This window comes from Neophocaena asiaeorientalis, unplaced genomic scaffold (assembly GCF_003031525.2).
Source record: "Neophocaena asiaeorientalis asiaeorientalis breed wild unplaced genomic scaffold, Neophocaena_asiaeorientalis_V1.1 scaffold594, whole genome shotgun sequence".
Taxonomy (NCBI): domain Eukaryota; kingdom Metazoa; phylum Chordata; class Mammalia; order Artiodactyla; family Phocoenidae; genus Neophocaena; species Neophocaena asiaeorientalis.
The window spans coordinates 1994665-2012641 of NW_020175066.1; the positions used below are offsets into that span (position 1 = coordinate 1994665).

General features: G+C 40.7%; 1 protein-coding gene across 3 annotated transcripts in view; it reads right to left on the minus strand.

Moving 5' to 3' along the window:
• Positions 1–17977, minus strand: part of DCLK2 (doublecortin like kinase 2) — a 150569-nt gene that overhangs the window by 25521 nt on the left and 107071 nt on the right. For 2 of the 3 annotated variants that reach the window (XR_003005788.1, XM_024764053.1), the window contains exons 6-8: positions 9548–9623; positions 8241–8349; positions 6553–6610 (exon numbers count right to left, since the gene is read on the minus strand). Coding sequence is in view for 1 of the 3 variants with exons in the window: in XM_024764053.1 (XP_024619821.1) it covers positions 6553–6610; positions 8241–8349; positions 9548–9623 (243 nt within the window). In the remaining 2 variants the exon portion in view is untranslated. The remainder of the gene's footprint in view (positions 1–6552; positions 6611–8240; positions 8350–9547; positions 9624–17977) is intronic. The other variant, XR_003005789.1, reaches the window with a different exon arrangement.

The window sequence follows — 17977 nt, forward strand, 5'->3', positions numbered from 1 at the left end:
CCTCCAGGTGGCCTCCCCTGCTCAACTGTGACTGGGTTAGGAGCCCCTCGAATTTGTTCTCAGTGCCCCTGCGCTCTGCTCCAACCACAGCCCTCACCCTGCTGTCCCGGAGCTTTCTGTTTACCTCGCCCTCCAGCAACTAGCACAGTTCGTTCTGAAGTGCTCAAGAAAGCGGAAGACATAAACACATCATGCCTGATCTCGGTCAACAGTGGCTTTACAGCTGGTATATATATTGTGGGGTGAGTACTGCTGAGGATCATGCAGTGAGAGAGATGAGATGCTCAGATCACTACATGTAATTTCTGCGGTAGATGAGTGTGGTTGGTTGAATAACGGCCACACAAAGTTACCAAGCCTTAATGCCTGGAACTTGTTAATATTACTGTATTTGAAAAAATGTCTTTGGAGATGTGATTAAAGATACTGCAACGAAGAGATAACAGTGGATTATCTGGGTGCCGTCACAAGTGTCTTTATGAGACAGAGGCAGAGGGAGATTTCACAGACAAAAGAGGAAAAACAGACACACAGAAGAGAGGGAGGTGAAGACGGAGGCAGGGTTTGGAGTGATGTGGCCACAAGCCAAGGAATACTGTCAGCCACTAGAAGCTACTTAGAATCAAGGTACAGATTCTCCCCTAAAGCTTCCAGAGGGAGTTTGCATTTCAGACTTAGCTGCCAGAACTGTGAGAAAATTAATTTCCGTTTTAAGCCAGTAAGTTTGTGGTAATTTATTCCAACAGCCTCAGGAAACTAATACAATATACATTGGGATTTATGTCCTGCCTGGACCCATATCATGTAGATAATGAATGCAGAACTCCGGGAAGAGAAGGAAAGACCACTTCTAAGCACCACAACAGAAAGCTCAGGGCTTCATACACTATGGGAATTCAATAAATATTTAGAATATTATTTAGAATACCAAGCTTGGAAGAATTCTTAAATTTACAAACACCATAGCCTTCTCAAAAGCCTCCTTAAATTTGGTCCCAAGGTAGATCTTGCAAAAATCTCCTACGTGGCATGTAAATCAATAAAGTTACAACACTCCTACACAACATACACAAAAATAAACTCAAAATGGCTTAAAGACTTAAATATAAGACAGGACACCATAAAACTCCCAGAAGAGAACACAGGCAAAACATTCTCTGACATTAATAATAGCAATGTTTTCTTAGGTCAGTCTCCCAAGGCAATAGAAATAAAAGCAAAAATAAACAAATGGGACCTGATTAAACTTATAAGCTTTTGCACAGCAAAGGAAACCATAAACTAAACAAAAAGACAACCTACGGACTGGGAGAAAATATCTGCAAAAATGATGCAACCAATGAGGATTTAATTTCCAAAATATATAAACAGCTCATACAACTCAATAACAAAATAACAAACAACCCAATCAAAACATGGGCAGAAGACCTAAACAGACATTTCTCCAAAGAAGACATACAGATGGCCAATAGGTACATGAAGGGATGCTCAACATCGCTAATTATCAGAGAAACGCAAATCAAAACTACATTCAGGTATCACTTCACATCAGTCAGAATGGCCATCATTAAAAAGTCTACAAATAATAAATGCTGGAGAGGGTGTCAAGAAAAGGGAACCCTCATACACTGTTGGTGGGAATTTAAATTGGTGCAGCTACTACAGAGAACAGTATGGAGGTTCCTTAAAAAACTAAAAATAGAGTTACCGTATGATCTAGCAATCCTACTCCTGGGCATATATCCAGAGAAAACTCTAATTTGAAAGGATAATGCAGCCCAGTGTTCATAGCAGCACTATATACTACAGCCAAGACATGGAAGCAACCTAAACGTCCATCAAAAAATGAATGGATAAAGAAAATGTGGTACATATATACAAGGGAATATTACTCAGCCATAAAAAGAATGAAATAATGCCATTTGCAGCAACATGGATGGACCTAGAGATTATCATACTAAGTGAAGTCAGACAGAAAAAGACAAATACCATATGATATCACTTATATGTGGAATCTAAAATATGACACAAATGAGCGTATCTACAAAACAGAAACAGACTCACAGATATAGAAAACAAACTTATGGTTACCAAAGGGGAAAGGGGGTGGTAGAGGGATAAATTAGGAGTTTGGGATTAACAGATACAAGCTACTACATATAAAATACTGGGTTGACCAGAAAGTTTGTTTGGTTTAAAGTAAAAATAAAAGATACATTTTCACGAAGAACTTTACTGAACAACATATTCAGTAACCGAATGAACTTTTTGGCCAAACCAGTAGATAAACAACCAGGCCCTACTATATAGCACAGGGAACTACTACTGTATATTCAATATCTTGTAATAACCTATAATGAAAAAGAATATGAAAAAAAAAAAGTATGTATAACTGAATCTCTTTGCTGTAAACCAGAAACTAACACAACATTATAAATCAATTTAAGAAAATCTCCTACTGAGGGACTTTCCTGGTGGTCCAGTGGCCCACACTCCCAGGGCAGGGGGCCCAGGTTCGAACCCTGGTCAGGGAACTAGATCCTGCATGCATGCCGCAACTAAGAGTTTGTATGCTGCAATTAAGAGTCCGCATGCTGCAATGAACATCCCGTGTACCGCAATGAAGACTCAGCACAGCAAAAATAAATAAATAATAAATAAATAAATATTTTTTAAAAAGAAAAAGAAAACTTCCTACTTGGAAGAACCCAACATGCTTTCCATCTTCTGGGCCTCTACTCAGGTTGCGCTGGCCGCCTCAAAAGCTTTTCTGTCATTACTGCCTACTCAAGCCGTACCTACTGCTCAAATCCAGCTCGAACGCTTCTTGCTCTAAGGCATCTCCACTGAGCACCTACTTCTCTCTCATGTGCTACCCTGAACTCCCATAACACTTTTACAGAACTGGTATTGTTAAGTTACCTTATTCCTAGCACAGTATCTTGCACAAACGTCAAATGTTAGGTAAACAAGTGAATTAATCTTGTACATTACAGAAAAGCAAACAGAAAACTGGAGGTTAAGAATTTTTCCCAGGTTCTTATTATAGGAACAAATGCATAAGTTGAACTTGGAGAGGGATCATGGTAGATTGGCCAGTGTAGACTGGCTGTTCAACCAACTAGCCCAAAGGTCCAATCACTGCTCTGCTTCTGTGTGACTTTTGGGAAGCTATTTAATTTGAATTTCTGTTTCTTTATCTGTAAAATCAGTACATCTGTTTTGCAAGTCATTAAAGATAATGTGCAAAATTTCTGTATGTCCAAGCCTGGATAGATAATACATTTTGATAAATGGATAGATAATACATTTTGGATAGATAATACATTTTGATAAATGGCTGATATTATTTTCATCATTATTACTTTTCTGTATACAACCCACAAGGCAGAGGTAACGAACGATGCCCCCAAAGAGTGGCTGAATACCTCCCCTTAGATTTTGTTTTAAAAAAGCAAATTCTGGGCTTCCCTGGTGGCACAGTGGTTGAGAATCTGCCTGCCAATGCCGGGGACACGGGTTCGAACCCTGGCCTGGGAAGATCCCACATGCCGCAGAGCAACTGGGCCCGTGAGCCACAACTACTGAGCCTGCGCATCTGGAGCCTGTGCTCTGCAACGAGAGGCCGCAACAGTGAGAGGCCCGTGCACCACGATGAAGAGTTGCCCCTGCTGCCAAAAAAAAGCAAATTCTCTGTATCAATTTTTTTCCTAAATATAAACTTTAGTGGAAAAATCTACCTATTTAGAACAAGTATGGGATTAACAGATACAAACTACTTTACATAAAATAGATAAGTAACAAGGATTTACTGTATAGCACAGGGAATTATATTCAATATCCTATAATAACCTATAATGAAATATAATCTGAAAAAATTACTGAACCACTTTGCTGTACAACTGAAACTAACACAATATTGTAAGTCAACTATCCTTCAGTTTTTTTTAAAGTTTTAATATTATAATTTTATATAGTCAATGTGGAAATAATTGTTCAAATAAGCAAAATATAAGGATGGAAATAAGTATATGATCGTGAATTATAAAAATAAAATGACATTCAATAACAAAGAAAAATAAGATCCAAATGTTTGAAGTGACCTATTCATTTGCCTCAACACTTAGTGTACCAGACTGAATTTTTTTGCATAAAGATTTTTTTTCAACTACTGAGACAGCTGCTTAAATTTTAATCATGTAAACAATATCCTTACCAGAGCAATTATTTTTAAACTTTTTTGAAAAAATACTTTAACACAGTTGGTTAGAACTTGGCTCCCCAAATTATGACACATTCTGCTTAAATCACACAGTACCAGATACAAAGAGCAACACCTACTTACATATGGAGACAGGCTTTGCAGCTGAAAATGTCATAAAATTGTTAGCACAATAACTAAAAACACATAGAATTATTTAAAGAAAATTACATTTAGAAAAACCTTATTCAAAGAAAAGGGGGGCATTTTGCACAGACTCTGCTTCATTAGCTGTCACAATGTAGTAAAAAAAAAAAAAAAAGTATATGACACATTTGTCTATTGGATTTTCCATTCTGGGTCTCTGAGAAGACTCTTCTAACACTGTATCATAATATTTTAAGTTTCCTGTTAAAAATACACAATTTTGTAAATGTCTGATGAAGAATAGTTTTAGGAGTTCCATAAATATAAAACCACTACTATCACGTCAAATCCTCCTAGCTATAACTTCTGAATTCCTCTGGCATATTAATAATATTGACAGTTAACACGTGTTAAATTCTTGTTATATACTGGTACTTTTCTACATGTTTTCTATGCCTTAATTCAATTAATTCACAATAACCTATGCCTTCGATATTATTAACAACTGCATTTTATAGGAAGAAACAGAGGCACAGAGGGGTTAACTAATTTTTTCAAGGTCGTACAGCAAAAAGAGGCAGAGCCAGGATTAAGCTTTATACAATCTGGCTCTAGAGTAGTACTGTTCAATAGAAATGTGATCCACATATGTACATTTTTCTAGTAGCCATGTTAAAAAATATAAAAAGCAGGTAAAATATATAACTTATTTAACCCAATATATCCAAGATATTATCATTTCAACATGTAATCAAATATAAAAGATATTAATGAAGTATCTTACATTCTTCTTTCTGCTTAAGTCTTCAAAATCTGTTGTGTTTTACACTGAGAGTACATTTCAGTTCAGACTGGCCATACTTCAAGTGCTCAGCACCACAAGTGCGAGCAACTCAGAGTTGGACCATGAGATCTAGAGCCTTCTCTCTCTTTTTTTCAATTAATTAATTAATTTATTTATTTTTGGCTGTGTTGGGTCTTCGTTGCTGTGCGTGGGCTTTCTCTAGTTGCGGCGAGCAGGGGCTACTCTTCATTGCGGTGCACGGGCTTCTCATTGCGGTGGCTTCTCTTGTTGCGGAGCATGGGATCTAGGCACACAGGCTTCAGGAGTTGTGGCTCGCGGGCTCTAGAGTGCCGGCTCAGTAGTTGTGGCGCACAGGCTTAGTTGCTCTGCAGCATGTGGGATTTTCCCAGACTAGGGCTCGAACCCGTGTCCCCCGCATTGGCAGGTGGATTCTTAACCACTGCGCCACCTTCTAGGGAAGGCCCTAGAGCCTGCTCTCTTAACTGCTATGCTACTTGCCAGAAAGGAATCTAAAAAGGTCTTTGTCATCATTATTGTAGAATATTTATCCTTTCAAACATAGTTGAAATGGCAGTAATCTAGCAGCATTCTATCATTTGATTTTTTTCCCAGTCCCATCTTCAGAGTAGGACAGAGAAAAAAGTTCTTCCATTTGGGAAGACAATCCATGGTGTTTCTGCACATCCCACATCATCTTTAGTTACAAACTATCTTTCCAAGTATGTCTGTATAGCAAACATCCTTGGAAGACAGAGACAGGGTCTCCCCCAGGGGTGGAGGGCGATTTGTTTCCTGACCATGATAATAAAAATAATGCTCTCCTCTGGGGCAGAGGCTGGGTAGGATGCTAGTGGCCCCCTCATAAGATTGGGGGGTTCCTAAGCTTGGGGGTCCTCCACTGTGACACAAATCCACTGTGTGGACAGCATCCAGCTGGGCCCCTCTGCATCACTTCTGTGGGCTTTGGGAACCAGTGCAAGCATGGAGCTCATGCTATCTGCTATGGCACCAGTAGTAGTTTTTGTCTGACCCAGGAATCTTGTGTCTTCTGCCACATCTACAAAGCTGGAAGGCTAATTTCTTAGTTTGAAAAGTCTCAGAACCCTCACAGTTCTTGAGGCACCTTTTGTGTGTTGCTGGGTTTTGATACAGACATCTCCCAGAGAGAAGAACTTGTATTTTTCAATGGTTAGGACAGAGATCAAATCAATTTACTGTTTTAGGATTAAGGTTTCTGAAAAATGGCAGGGGAAAAAAAAGCTTGATAAGGTTTCCCCCGCTACTATCAGCAGACTATTCCTATTATGATCTTGTCAAATCACCACTTAAATTCCTTCACTGCAGTAAACATCTCTAAGTTTTTTCAGTTTCTTTTACAAAACAGTTATGTATACTTTACCTTTCCACAACATTTGGCTTTGTCTATAATCTTTAGGGCAAACTCCTTTCCTGTGGACCTATGGAATAATCAGAGGAAGGCCATTTAAAGACATAAATCAAAGACACCATCCATCCTGATTTCCTCTACAGCACAGACCCAGGGAAAAAAGAGTGGCTTCCTTCTCTATACACCAGAGGGGATGCTGAGTGGGGTCAGGGAGAAAAATACCCACAAAAGATTTTTTTAAAACCCACAAAGCCACACTGTCAATCTCCTTTTATAAGTATTAATCATTACAATATTAAGTAACTCACATATTTAAAGTATTTAAATTCTGTTGTATCAGACTTGGACAAGAAGCTGTTCTTCCATACTTAAATCTCAAAAATAGTTCTCTTAGGAGACAGAATAAAATTAAGAAAAATGAATCAAAGTAACAGAAACTTTTCTTTTATCAATGTCTTTACATGAGTCCATTAGTCACTAATTAGCCCATAATTCAAAACTGAAAAGTCCCTAGACTTTCAGTTTCTATTTCTCAGCCAAAACTCCACTTAGGATCTGGTGCCACCTTATCCACACCTTTAAACGTCCATATCTGGTACTAGAGATGTCATTCATTTGACACAAGAGTCCTGATGTTGTTATTTAACTTTTAATCACCTTTAGTATAATTGAATCTGAACATGTCAAAAATACATCTTTTAGAATAGGAAAGCAGTTCAAGAAAGAACACTGTGGTATTCTTGGAATAGGTTAGTTCTCTCAAGCACAAGCTGCTTTTGCCAGGTGGTCACAGTACACACTGATGAGACCGGCCTTGGAAGAATAACTTTTATTTAAACTGCTTCTCCATAATAGAAACCAAACACTGCCTCAGATTTCTAATGAGTCTTTAGAAGTCATATTTTAGATGCTTGTTGCTTGAGCAGCAATCTGTGTACCAGAGCTAAGCAGAGGGGCTTAGAAGACAGGGAGCTACTTTGTGTACCATATAAGGAGCAGTAAAGCTTCACTGGAGATGTAGCAGAACAAGAAAACTGTAGTCACCAGAACTTTCTGGAAAACTCCCCCTCACCCATCTCCCACCACCACAACAAAAATTACCACTTAGAGCAGCTAGAATAACAGGCTATAAACACAAAGACTCTAATCTGAGTCTTTTCCAGTTTTAATATTGTTTACAAAAGGCCTGGAATGTAAAAGAATGGATTTGTTACCATCTGAGAAATTAGGACCTTAAACAAAATAAGGCTGGACAAGCAAAAATATAATTTTAATATGAGCAAAAGTTGGCTGATTCTGATACTGAATAAAGTCAGAGCTCATGTATCCTGAACTACTGATAATATGCAATTAATTATTAGCTGAGAGGGTTAATGACTTACTATAAGTACAGCACTGAGAATAGAGCCTGGCACAGAAGTGCTATAGGAGATTTTTTTTTTTTTTTTAATGAACCGTACTCTTTCCCATTTTTCTCCGGCTCATGGATGAGACCTGATATATCTCCCAAAGTACAAAGCAGGTTTATATTCTACATGTATACATATATTTTCCCCTGTCAAGTTGCGTGTGGGCATGCAAAACACTAGCCCTAAGAGGAGACTCTTTAAGAAGGCCTTTCGTTCATTCAGATAAGAATAAACTCCAAAGGAGAAATGTATGTGTCGGTGAACAAACGATTATCCTCACTACCCACTCACCGGTCCATGCACTCTTTGACTACTGCAAAGTTGCCATCACCAATAACCTTCCCGATTTTGTACTTCTCAAGAAGAGTTGACGATTCAGAGCACCTGTTTCCATTCACACCTGCAAAAACGGATAAACACAAAGTCTAGTGAACACATCACATTTCACCTTGATTCCTTACAGATTGGTGAAATAATAAATCACAATGGAGTTATTTCTAAATCTGTGGTAAAACTAAAGAAAATCCTCTGAGCGTATTCTCTGAATAGAACACCTGAACCACCAATTTCCTTTTGGCCTTGTTGGTTGGAATCAGAAACCAACAAAATCAATAAACCTGACAAATCCCTGAAATATCAGCTGAAAATAAGTGATTAGCTTTGGGTAAAAGGGAAGTCTAACCAAAACTTTGTAAACTTTTTGTCAACTCTGGAGAAAGCGGGAGGGGATGATGATGGGGACTTGATCTTAGAAATTTTCTCTTCAAGATTTTCTAGTAGGGCTTCCCTGGTGGAGCAGTGGTTGAGTCCCCTGCATGGGTTCGTGCCCCGGTCCGGGAAGATCCCACATGCCGCGGAGCCGCTGGGCCAAGGCTAATTTCTGGCTCAAAGTGTCCTCAAAAAGGAGAGGGGGGGAGGGGCAGGAGAAGGAAGTGGTTAAGATCGACCACTTTTCACAATGTATCCCCAGTGCCCTGTACATAGCTGACATCAAACAAAGAAACCCACTTAAAGTTATCTAAGAACACGGAAAGTCTACATTTAGGAATTGTGAGCAGATTGCAACTAAGGAAAAATAAAGGAAACCCAAGACTAAAATCTGAAATCGGATAGCTTAATTAATGAGATTCTATACATATTGATGTGACCCCTGCCCCATAAGGCTAAACAGGCTAACTGGTGTCATGATCCCATTGCTGTTTAGGGAGATAATTCAGCACAAGTGGGTTTGGGGGGCGACCAAGTTCACATGGATTGCTTCCCTTACAAAAGTAACCATAGGGCTTCCCTGGTGGCGCAGTGGTTGAGAATCTGCCTGCTAATGCAGGGGACACGGGTTCGAGCCCTGGTCTGGGAAGATCCCACATGCCGCGGAGCAACTAGGCCCATGAGCCACAACTACTAAGCCTGCGCGTCTGGAGCCTGTGCTCTGCAACAAGAGAGGCCGCGATAGTGAGAGGCCCGCACACCATGATGAAGAGTGGTCCCCGCTCGCCGCAACTAGAGAAAGCCCTCGCACAGAAACGAAGACCCAATACAGTCAAAAATAATAAATAAATAATTTTTTTAAAAAAAAGTAATCATAGGCTGAGAACTACCTTCAGGACTCATGCAACGATCAAGTTCAGGCCCGCCATTTACATTGGAAGAAGATCGGCCATGTGCAGAAATCTGCTGAAAGAGGAGAGTGCCCATCATTATCAGGATAAGTTTCCGAATCTTTAGCTAGCTCATCCTTAAGAGAACAGAAAATGCTTATATAATAGAATGCAAAAAAAGTAAAATAAAATGGTACAGAAACAGAGGAAGCACTCCCTTGCTTCTCATCTCACCTTTCTCCCTATATACAATCCCATTAATACAGATCTTCCTTAGATACAGTATTTTCAATTCATATTAGTATCAGGAAAATTGATGTATGTTACTCTTCTTTGATACTGTGTTACTTTTGATCTCAATGATGTAAAATAAGGAGACTTTCACGGCATCACCCATGAACAAGGTAGTTACTAGCGGCACAAGAAGGCTTAGAACTACAGATAATTACAAGAATGTCAGCACAGAGCCCCCAGATCCCACATTCCCCACCCTTCCCCACACCCTGGCTGACCACCAGAGTCCCTGCTAGGGTCGAGCTCTTCTCAGAAGTCCAGCCCCATGTCCGGGAGTGCATCACCTTCCACACCCTCCTGTAGTTTCAGGACCCAGAGAACAGCCCTGGCTCAATCAACTCCTTTGCCACCCTAAGACAGCAGGAATTCCTCTGAAGCATTATAAGGAGCTTTTTTTACTAGGAACCAGAGGGGAATAAGAGATAAAGCTTTTAGGTAGGTTCCAACTTCACAAAAAGCTGAAGTTCCCAGTCTAACACAAAAATATCTCTAGTTCTTAGGTAAACTGAAAAACTCATATTATGGCTATTATTCATATATTTATTACTATTTTGTTTTATTATTAATTTCTTTATTATTCTGTAGGCTTATGGAATTTTTTCTTAATTTCCAAGGGCTATTACACTTTCAAACTCAATCTTTTCTCTTTCATCTTTAATTTTCTTTCTTCTCTTTCAAAAAAAAAAAAAAGTATTCCTTTCAGGAGTTTAAACATCAAAAGACTTACCAAATACTGAGAAGCACCTTTGGCATGTTTTGTGCTGGTATGTTTACATGCTTGCCTCTATGCCAAACTATCCTGGCAGCTTCTGCCCCAGAGCAGCTGTGCCTTCTTCATCCCTGCATCCTCCATGTGCAGCACAGGGTCTGGTGCACACACTACTTAATTCACACTTGCTAAATGAAAGCACAGATAGCACAGGTCTAGGGCAGGGACCTACCCTTCCCACAGTGCCCACAAGCTGGAGACACTGAGTCCACTCTCTTCCTCTGGGTGAAGTGGAGAACCCCACAGATGCTGAGTTTGGTTCAATCCAGGAAAACCCAATACTTACAACATTCCTTCAAACAGGATCACCCAGAAGTTCTTTGGGGATAAAATACGAGCCTCAAGAATGAGAGGCACGTAAAAATTAGGCTGTTTTCTCAGGTCCCACGTAACCACACCTGTGTAGACAGTAAAACCAGGAGCGGCGTGTCCTGCTAGGAAACCCAGGGCCACGGAAAAGCAGTGGTGACAGCCACCAAATGAGCCCCCTCCTGAGGGGCAAACACACCTCTCATAAGTGTCTGTGTCCTACACGCTGACAGGGGAGTAGTCGTGGAGGAACGTGGGTGTGCGTGTGGGTCGCTTTCTGGCCACCCTTAGCCTGATGAAAATGCTGCAGCCGGATGAACACCTGGCTCCTCAATCACTGTTTCCTCACAATACAGGTAATTTGGTGGACAAAGTTTTTCAAAATGGAGTTTTGTTTGTTTTATTCTTTTTTTTTTTTTTCCTGCTGAAATTGAAGGCAACTCCAAATCCAGCAGGAGTCTATGCTAGGATGTTTAAAAGCTAGACTTTTAAAATCAAGCCCCAGAGAGGGAACATAAAAGGAAGCTGAAAAGAAAACCACAGCATTCTCTGCTCCATTCATGGCCACAGCAACTACCCCAGTCCTGGTCGTCCTCGGCTTCTCTCGGCACCTCTACCAGAGGCCTCCTCAGTTCCATCAGTCTCTCCCACTCCACAATTATAGCCAGAGAAGCTTTTCCGAAGAATAGTTCTGACATCGCCCCTAGGATCCCAGAAACTCATTTGGTCTTCGTTAGCAACAGAACCCACACGTCTTCAGCATGGCACTCAGGTCGTGATTCATCCCCTTACCTACCTGTCCAACTTGTTTCCCACCACTTTTTTTCATGTATTTCATACTTACATTAACTCCAATAATCTTTCTTTTTTTAAAAATTTTTTTGGGCTTCCCTGGTGGTGCAGTGGTTGGGAGTCCGCCTGTCGATGCAGGGGACACGGGTTCGGGCCTTGGTCCGGGAGGATCCCACATGCCGCGGAGCGACTGGACCTGTGAGCCATGGCCACTGGGCCTGCGCGTCCGGAGCCTGTGCTCCGCAACGGGAGAAAGAACTCTCCAGACCAGGGCTTGAACCCGTGTCCCCTGCATTAGCAAGCGGATTCTTAACCACTGCGCCACCAGAGAAGTCTCCAATAATCTTTTGGTTTTCTTTGAAACGTTGCTAAAACTTCCTAAGTCTTAATTTTCTGCTCTGAATATAGGGATAGGAGCAGCAGCTAGCGCAAAGATATGCTAAAGAATTAAAATTAGCTCATGCACGTAAAATCATTTAGCACAATCACTGACATGTAACAATAACTCAATGTTAGTTATTAGTATTTTTCCTCAAAACACCTAGCATAGGGTCTTGAAGTGAGTGTCAGAGAAATGCTTTTGAGTTATTGAATGTACAATGGCTATAAGAGATCTTTTGCTAAATAATTCATTCGAAGTCTGTTCCATTTCTAATCCAACTCTTCCTAGATTGAAAACTGTCAGTCATGGGAATAAGAGATCCAAATTAAACTCGTATCAGCCACGTTCTTAATGGAATAAAGATAAGAAGAATGTCATTTTGGGGAAAGTTTTAGACCTCAAAAGATAACTGGAAAGATCCCCTTTGATCACGACTTGCCTTTAGGTTACAGGGATGGGGGAGGTGGACTGTCGATGTCCGGGAGCAGCAGTGGACAGTGGCTGGCTTGCCTGAATGTCTATATCTCACAGCCCAGAATGGGGCCGCCTCACAGCCTCAGGACACAGCTGGCTGGGTCCAGCCTGGGCACTGAAGGAACCATCTGCCTTCCCAACACTCAGAGCCGGAGGGAGTGTGCAGCGTGCAGACCCCACGCCCACTGCTGAGGTCCGAAGACCTGCCTTCCCCCAGGCCTGCTTGCTCAGCTCTCCTGGAAGCAGGTAACGTTCTTCTCACAGGTCTCTTTCTTGAGCTAATTTGAGTAAGTTAGTTCATCACAAGCTGATATGTTCTGACTCAAGGGCTAAGAAGTCTTGGAAGGAGCTAAAATGCACGCATTTTTACCTCTTTGTACATTTTCACATGGATGCGTGACTCTCTGGAGTGTTTACTGAGCTCCTGTCAACCCCTGTAACTTTCTCAATGTTTCTTTTGATTAAACCCCCATTCCCAGCTATCCTGATTCCCTGTACAGTCCAGCAATTACAAACCTGGTTTGTGTTGGGATTCAGAGGTGGCAAGGAGTCAGAACAGGTGGTGGAAGCTGGTCCTCCAGCAACTGGGCTGAAGCCCGGCCTCAGAGGTTGCCTCATGGGCAGTGTGAGGGCGCAGGCCCACGTGAGAGGCTACTTTCATGTGTACCTGACAAAAGTTTTCACTAAATCACCAGGAAATGCAGCTTTCTTAGCAAGGAATGATGGCAAGAAGATTACTTTTCAAGACTCTCAAACAGAATGATTTTTTTTCAAAGTGCTAAACCCCAAGCATTTAAAAACTAGAGAGTTAACAGAAGTGACATAACTGATTACCTGCCCCAATATGTTTCTTTATTTGAAAATAAAGCTTTCATGCAGAAAATGAAAACATAAAGAAATGAGGGAATCATCTTATTATAACACAGCTCAACAGACTGGACATGATTAGACCCACAGACAGTTTTCCTTTCCTCCCTCAGCTACAACCTGTGCTGGCTGCAAAGGATGCAAAGATGTAGGGCCAAGGTCATTACTGCCGGAAGCTTGCAGTCTCAGGAAGAGGCATGTGTGCACCCTTAAAATCCTTCCCAGAAACCTCACCTAACCATTTGAAGGTTCCTTCTGATGGTTACAAACGCCCGTGAGGATCCATGCGACGGAACCACTTCGCTACAGCACGAATCTGCATTGGGTGTGCTGGAATCACACCGCTAGCAATTGAGCTCACGTGACCTCCTGGCAACGAAGCCTGGTGCTGTGAGAATCCAAGAAAAGCTGGGTATTCACCAAGATCTCTGGACAGATCCCTGGCAAACGTGAAGTGTCTGTTGTTATATATAAAGCAAAGCATTCCCGGTGCCCTGAGAGACATGCAGACAAAAGAGGAAGGAAAACACTAGGGCGAAAGCTATGACTACAAAATTCCCACCATTTACCAGGCAGAATTTATGGATTTCCCTGTCCCTTGTAAGAGAACTATTCTCTTATTGAAGCAAGGAGAGATTAAAATATGGCATTCCTGATTAAAACCTGCCCCATTTCTATTGTTCAACTAAACATTTTTTTTTTAATCTCTTAAAATTCTAACGAGCTTTCATGCTTCCATCAGCAACCAGGATGCTGAGACAGCACGAAGACTGTGCCTAGATGCTGCATTTGGGTGAGCTGCTCCTCAGTAAAGCATAAACGGATGGCAGCAACTGGGTTCTTTCAAGATATCTTCCATAATTACTAACTGGTTCAAAAAGATGTGATGATGTTTAGGGCTGGGGAGCAGAGGGGACATATTTCCTGGTGAGTGAAGGAAGGAAAGTGATTAAAAAGACTGAAGACATTGCCGAGCACATTCTCTGGGACCTGCTCCACTGCGTCACCACCTACCTACTCTCTGGCAGCAGTAGCTCCATTTTTATGAGTATGCGAGGAAGGAAAAGCACAAGAAGCCACTTCTGCTAAGAACTTTTTAAAAAAGACTTGAAAACAAGCAGAAAAAGCTATACAGTACTCTCAACTAGCTTCATTTAAAAGGGCATTCAGGGCTAAGTACATTTGATAATCATTAACATACCAGCTTTCCACATTTTTAGTAAGGAAGTTAAGTCAAAGTGTCCTACATTAAATTTCTTACTATTTCTACAAAACTTAGAATTTAAAGAGAATGTTAAGTGCTATACTAAAATTGTGAAGTTTTGTTCAGAAATAGGCAATTCTCAAAAAAATATAGCAAAAATAGTTCTCTTAATGCTACTTAATAGAACTACTTAATAGTCCCAACTTCATTTTGGTTTTTCAAAAAGGAAGCATTTGAACAGAATCTAGCAGATATACTTGCGTAGTGAGTTGACTTTCTTGAATGCATCTTGGAAAACAGCATTATGATTCAATTTTTAAGTGGCCTACTGCAGGGGTCAGAAACATTTTCTGTAAAGGGCCAGAGAGTCATTTTAGCCTTTGTGGGTCATATGGTCTTTGTCACAACTACTCAACTCTGTTGTTGTAGCGTGAAAACAGCCATAGACCAAATGGAAACAAATGAGCATGGCTGTGTTCCAATAAAACTTTATTGAGAAAAACAGGCGTTCGGCCAAATGTGGTCACAGGCAAATAAATCCCCGGTCTACAAGAACTTTCTTAGGAAAGCTTTTCCTCCAATATCATTCTTACGCTTTTAAACGCTTAGAACAGAATAAACCCCAGGGTATGGTTGTTATAAAGCAGTGGTTCTCTGTCCTTGGCTGTACATTACAATTACGAGGGAAGATTTGAAAAATTCTATTGCCAAGCTGCACCGCAGATTAAAGAATTCTTGCGTGTAGGGCCCAGGCATCAATATTTTTTTAAGCTTCACAGAAGGTCTAATGTGTAGCTAAGGTTGAGAACCTCTGTGGAGGAAGTTTCTGGCAGTAATCATAATTAATTGTCCAGCTATCTTAATTTAAGTTCTCTCTATCACTCATCCAGTAATCTAGCCATTGTGAGTTATCAATAGCCCAAGAACAATGTTCTCTTTGTAAGAAAAGGAAAGAAGCAACTCATTACAGTTTACTGAATACCTACTTTGTGCCAAGTCCTAAAATGAGTATTTTTATATCTTATGAATTAGGTATTATCATCATTTCCATCCATCTGTGAAGAAACCAAAGCTCAGAGAGGTTATATAACTTGCCCAAATGCCACAGCAAATGTGGATTCAGAATTTAAACCCAGGTCTGACTGCAGAGTCCAGGCTATTCGGCTAATCTCACACTATGACCTCCTCAAGAAGTCTTGTACCCTATACCAGACTCACTGATCAAAATATTCACTGGGGTATATTTAGAACATGCTTTCAGAGTACATAACTATTATCACATTCTTATAATTTAGTCAAATAATATACAAGTCGATAAATACACAGCCTTTCCTCACATAAAGCAATCTTAAGAAAAATTTTTCTTTAAAAAGATGACCTCTGAAATGTACCAAAGATTTTTTTAAAAATCAGTATTCTAGATATTACTTGTAAATAGATTTGCCTCATTATCATTTTTGTGGTATTTAAAAAAAAATATCAGAAATAACAGTTCCATTAATTAGAAGGAAAACGAGTATAAATTAGGCATCCATTTAAAAATAGAAGCTTTATCACTTTAATATTGGATTTGTGATAATTTACTTTGAAATACTTCAGTATTAGTAATGAGACATGAACAATTAATCTGAATCAGCACCTAAGGGTTAGTAACATACAAAGCATTTTTATCTGTAGCCATTGGTTTCATTTGGTAAAATCAGTGGTGCTTGAGACTTGTGACTGGTTCATAGTGGTGAACAGCAGTAAACAGAACCCACTGTGTGTGCATGTACATGGTTTGAGATGGTAGCCAGCTCAAGTCCATGAAAGTTTAATAGGGAAGAACAAACCTGACTCCATACTGGATGTTTCTTTTACTTTAACCTTTATATTCTATTGCTTTTGCTACAAGTTAATAACTAAAAGAATGTTGCTTATAGCCTGAAATATACAGGACAGCCCATTCTCAAGGCTCTGACCTTTAAAGACATAACATTTTCCCATTCATATAGAGATAAAAAGTTGCAGAACAGAGAATAACATTTGTCTTGTTGGAGGTTGAGAGGAACATTGTGACCTGAACTACCTGGACAACTGCAAGAACAAAGGATTCTGGCACCAAGAAGTTTTCGCCAACCAACCACAGCTCCTCCCCTAGTAGTATAAAAGAAGCCTGAATTCTAACTCAGGTAAGATGGTTCTTTGGGACACTAGTCCTCCATCTTCTCGGTCTGCTGGCTTTCCCAATAAAGTCTCTATTCCTTGCCTCAACAACTCCTCTCTCAATTTATTAGCCTGTCATGTGGTGAGCAGTACGAGCTTGGACCCAGTAACAAAAGGAGCTGTATGGAACCTGCTGACTTTGGCTTTCTGTTCCTCTGAGTATCGCTGCCACCTCAGTTGACAACATGGCCTGCCAAAACCAGCACAGAATCTCATCACATCCCTATGAGTGAGCCTTTCAAGCATTGGATTTTGCTTACTGGATTACTGGATTTTTCCGCAACAGGTGGTATGGCCACACCTACCTGCTAAATATGTCTACATGATTTCAGTGTGAGGTACCACCAATTTCTAGGATGCCTGCATGGTGGGGGAGGTGGTGCCTGTCTCTTCAGTGCCAACAATGGAGGCTATCACTGTCTGTCATTGGCACAGGCCACCTCACTACCACAACCTCTAAGTATTATTGCCATCCAATTTTCTAATGCGTGACCGAGAAGAAGGTCTAATTACCCACTTTCACGAATAAGGGGGTGTTTAAGAGAAACACATATGCTGCTTATATTCAAATAAAGTTTTTACAGTTGATCCAATTTCTACACTGATTTGCTTGGCAAACTCTCCCTCCACCCCCATAAAAAAGGGCTTCCACCCAGGTGAGCCATTTACCCACCAAATGCTTCTTTTTTTTTTTTTTCCGGTACGCGGGCCTCTCACTGCTGTGGCCTCTCCCATTGCAGAGCACAGGCTCTGGACACGCAGGCTCAGCAGCCATGGCTCACGGGCCCAGCCGCTCCGCGGCATGTGGGATCTTCCCGGACCGGGGCACGAACCCGTGTCCCCTGCATCGGCAGGCGGACTCTCAACCACTGTGCCACCAGGGAAGCCCCCAAATGCTTCTTTTTTACTTAACAACTACAATGTACAAATCACTGTCCTCAAACAGAATCTGAGAGTCATTGTGATGATTTATTTTGTTAGGGCACTGAAGTCTTCAAAACTGCTTAGTCCCTCTTTTGCTTTTGTTTCTGTCAACAAAATCAATTATGTTCAGAGGTGAAGTCACCACCCAGCATTTCTGAGGTAATAAAGGAGGTATATAAGTCGTCAGTCTCTTCGTACTGAAGACCATTA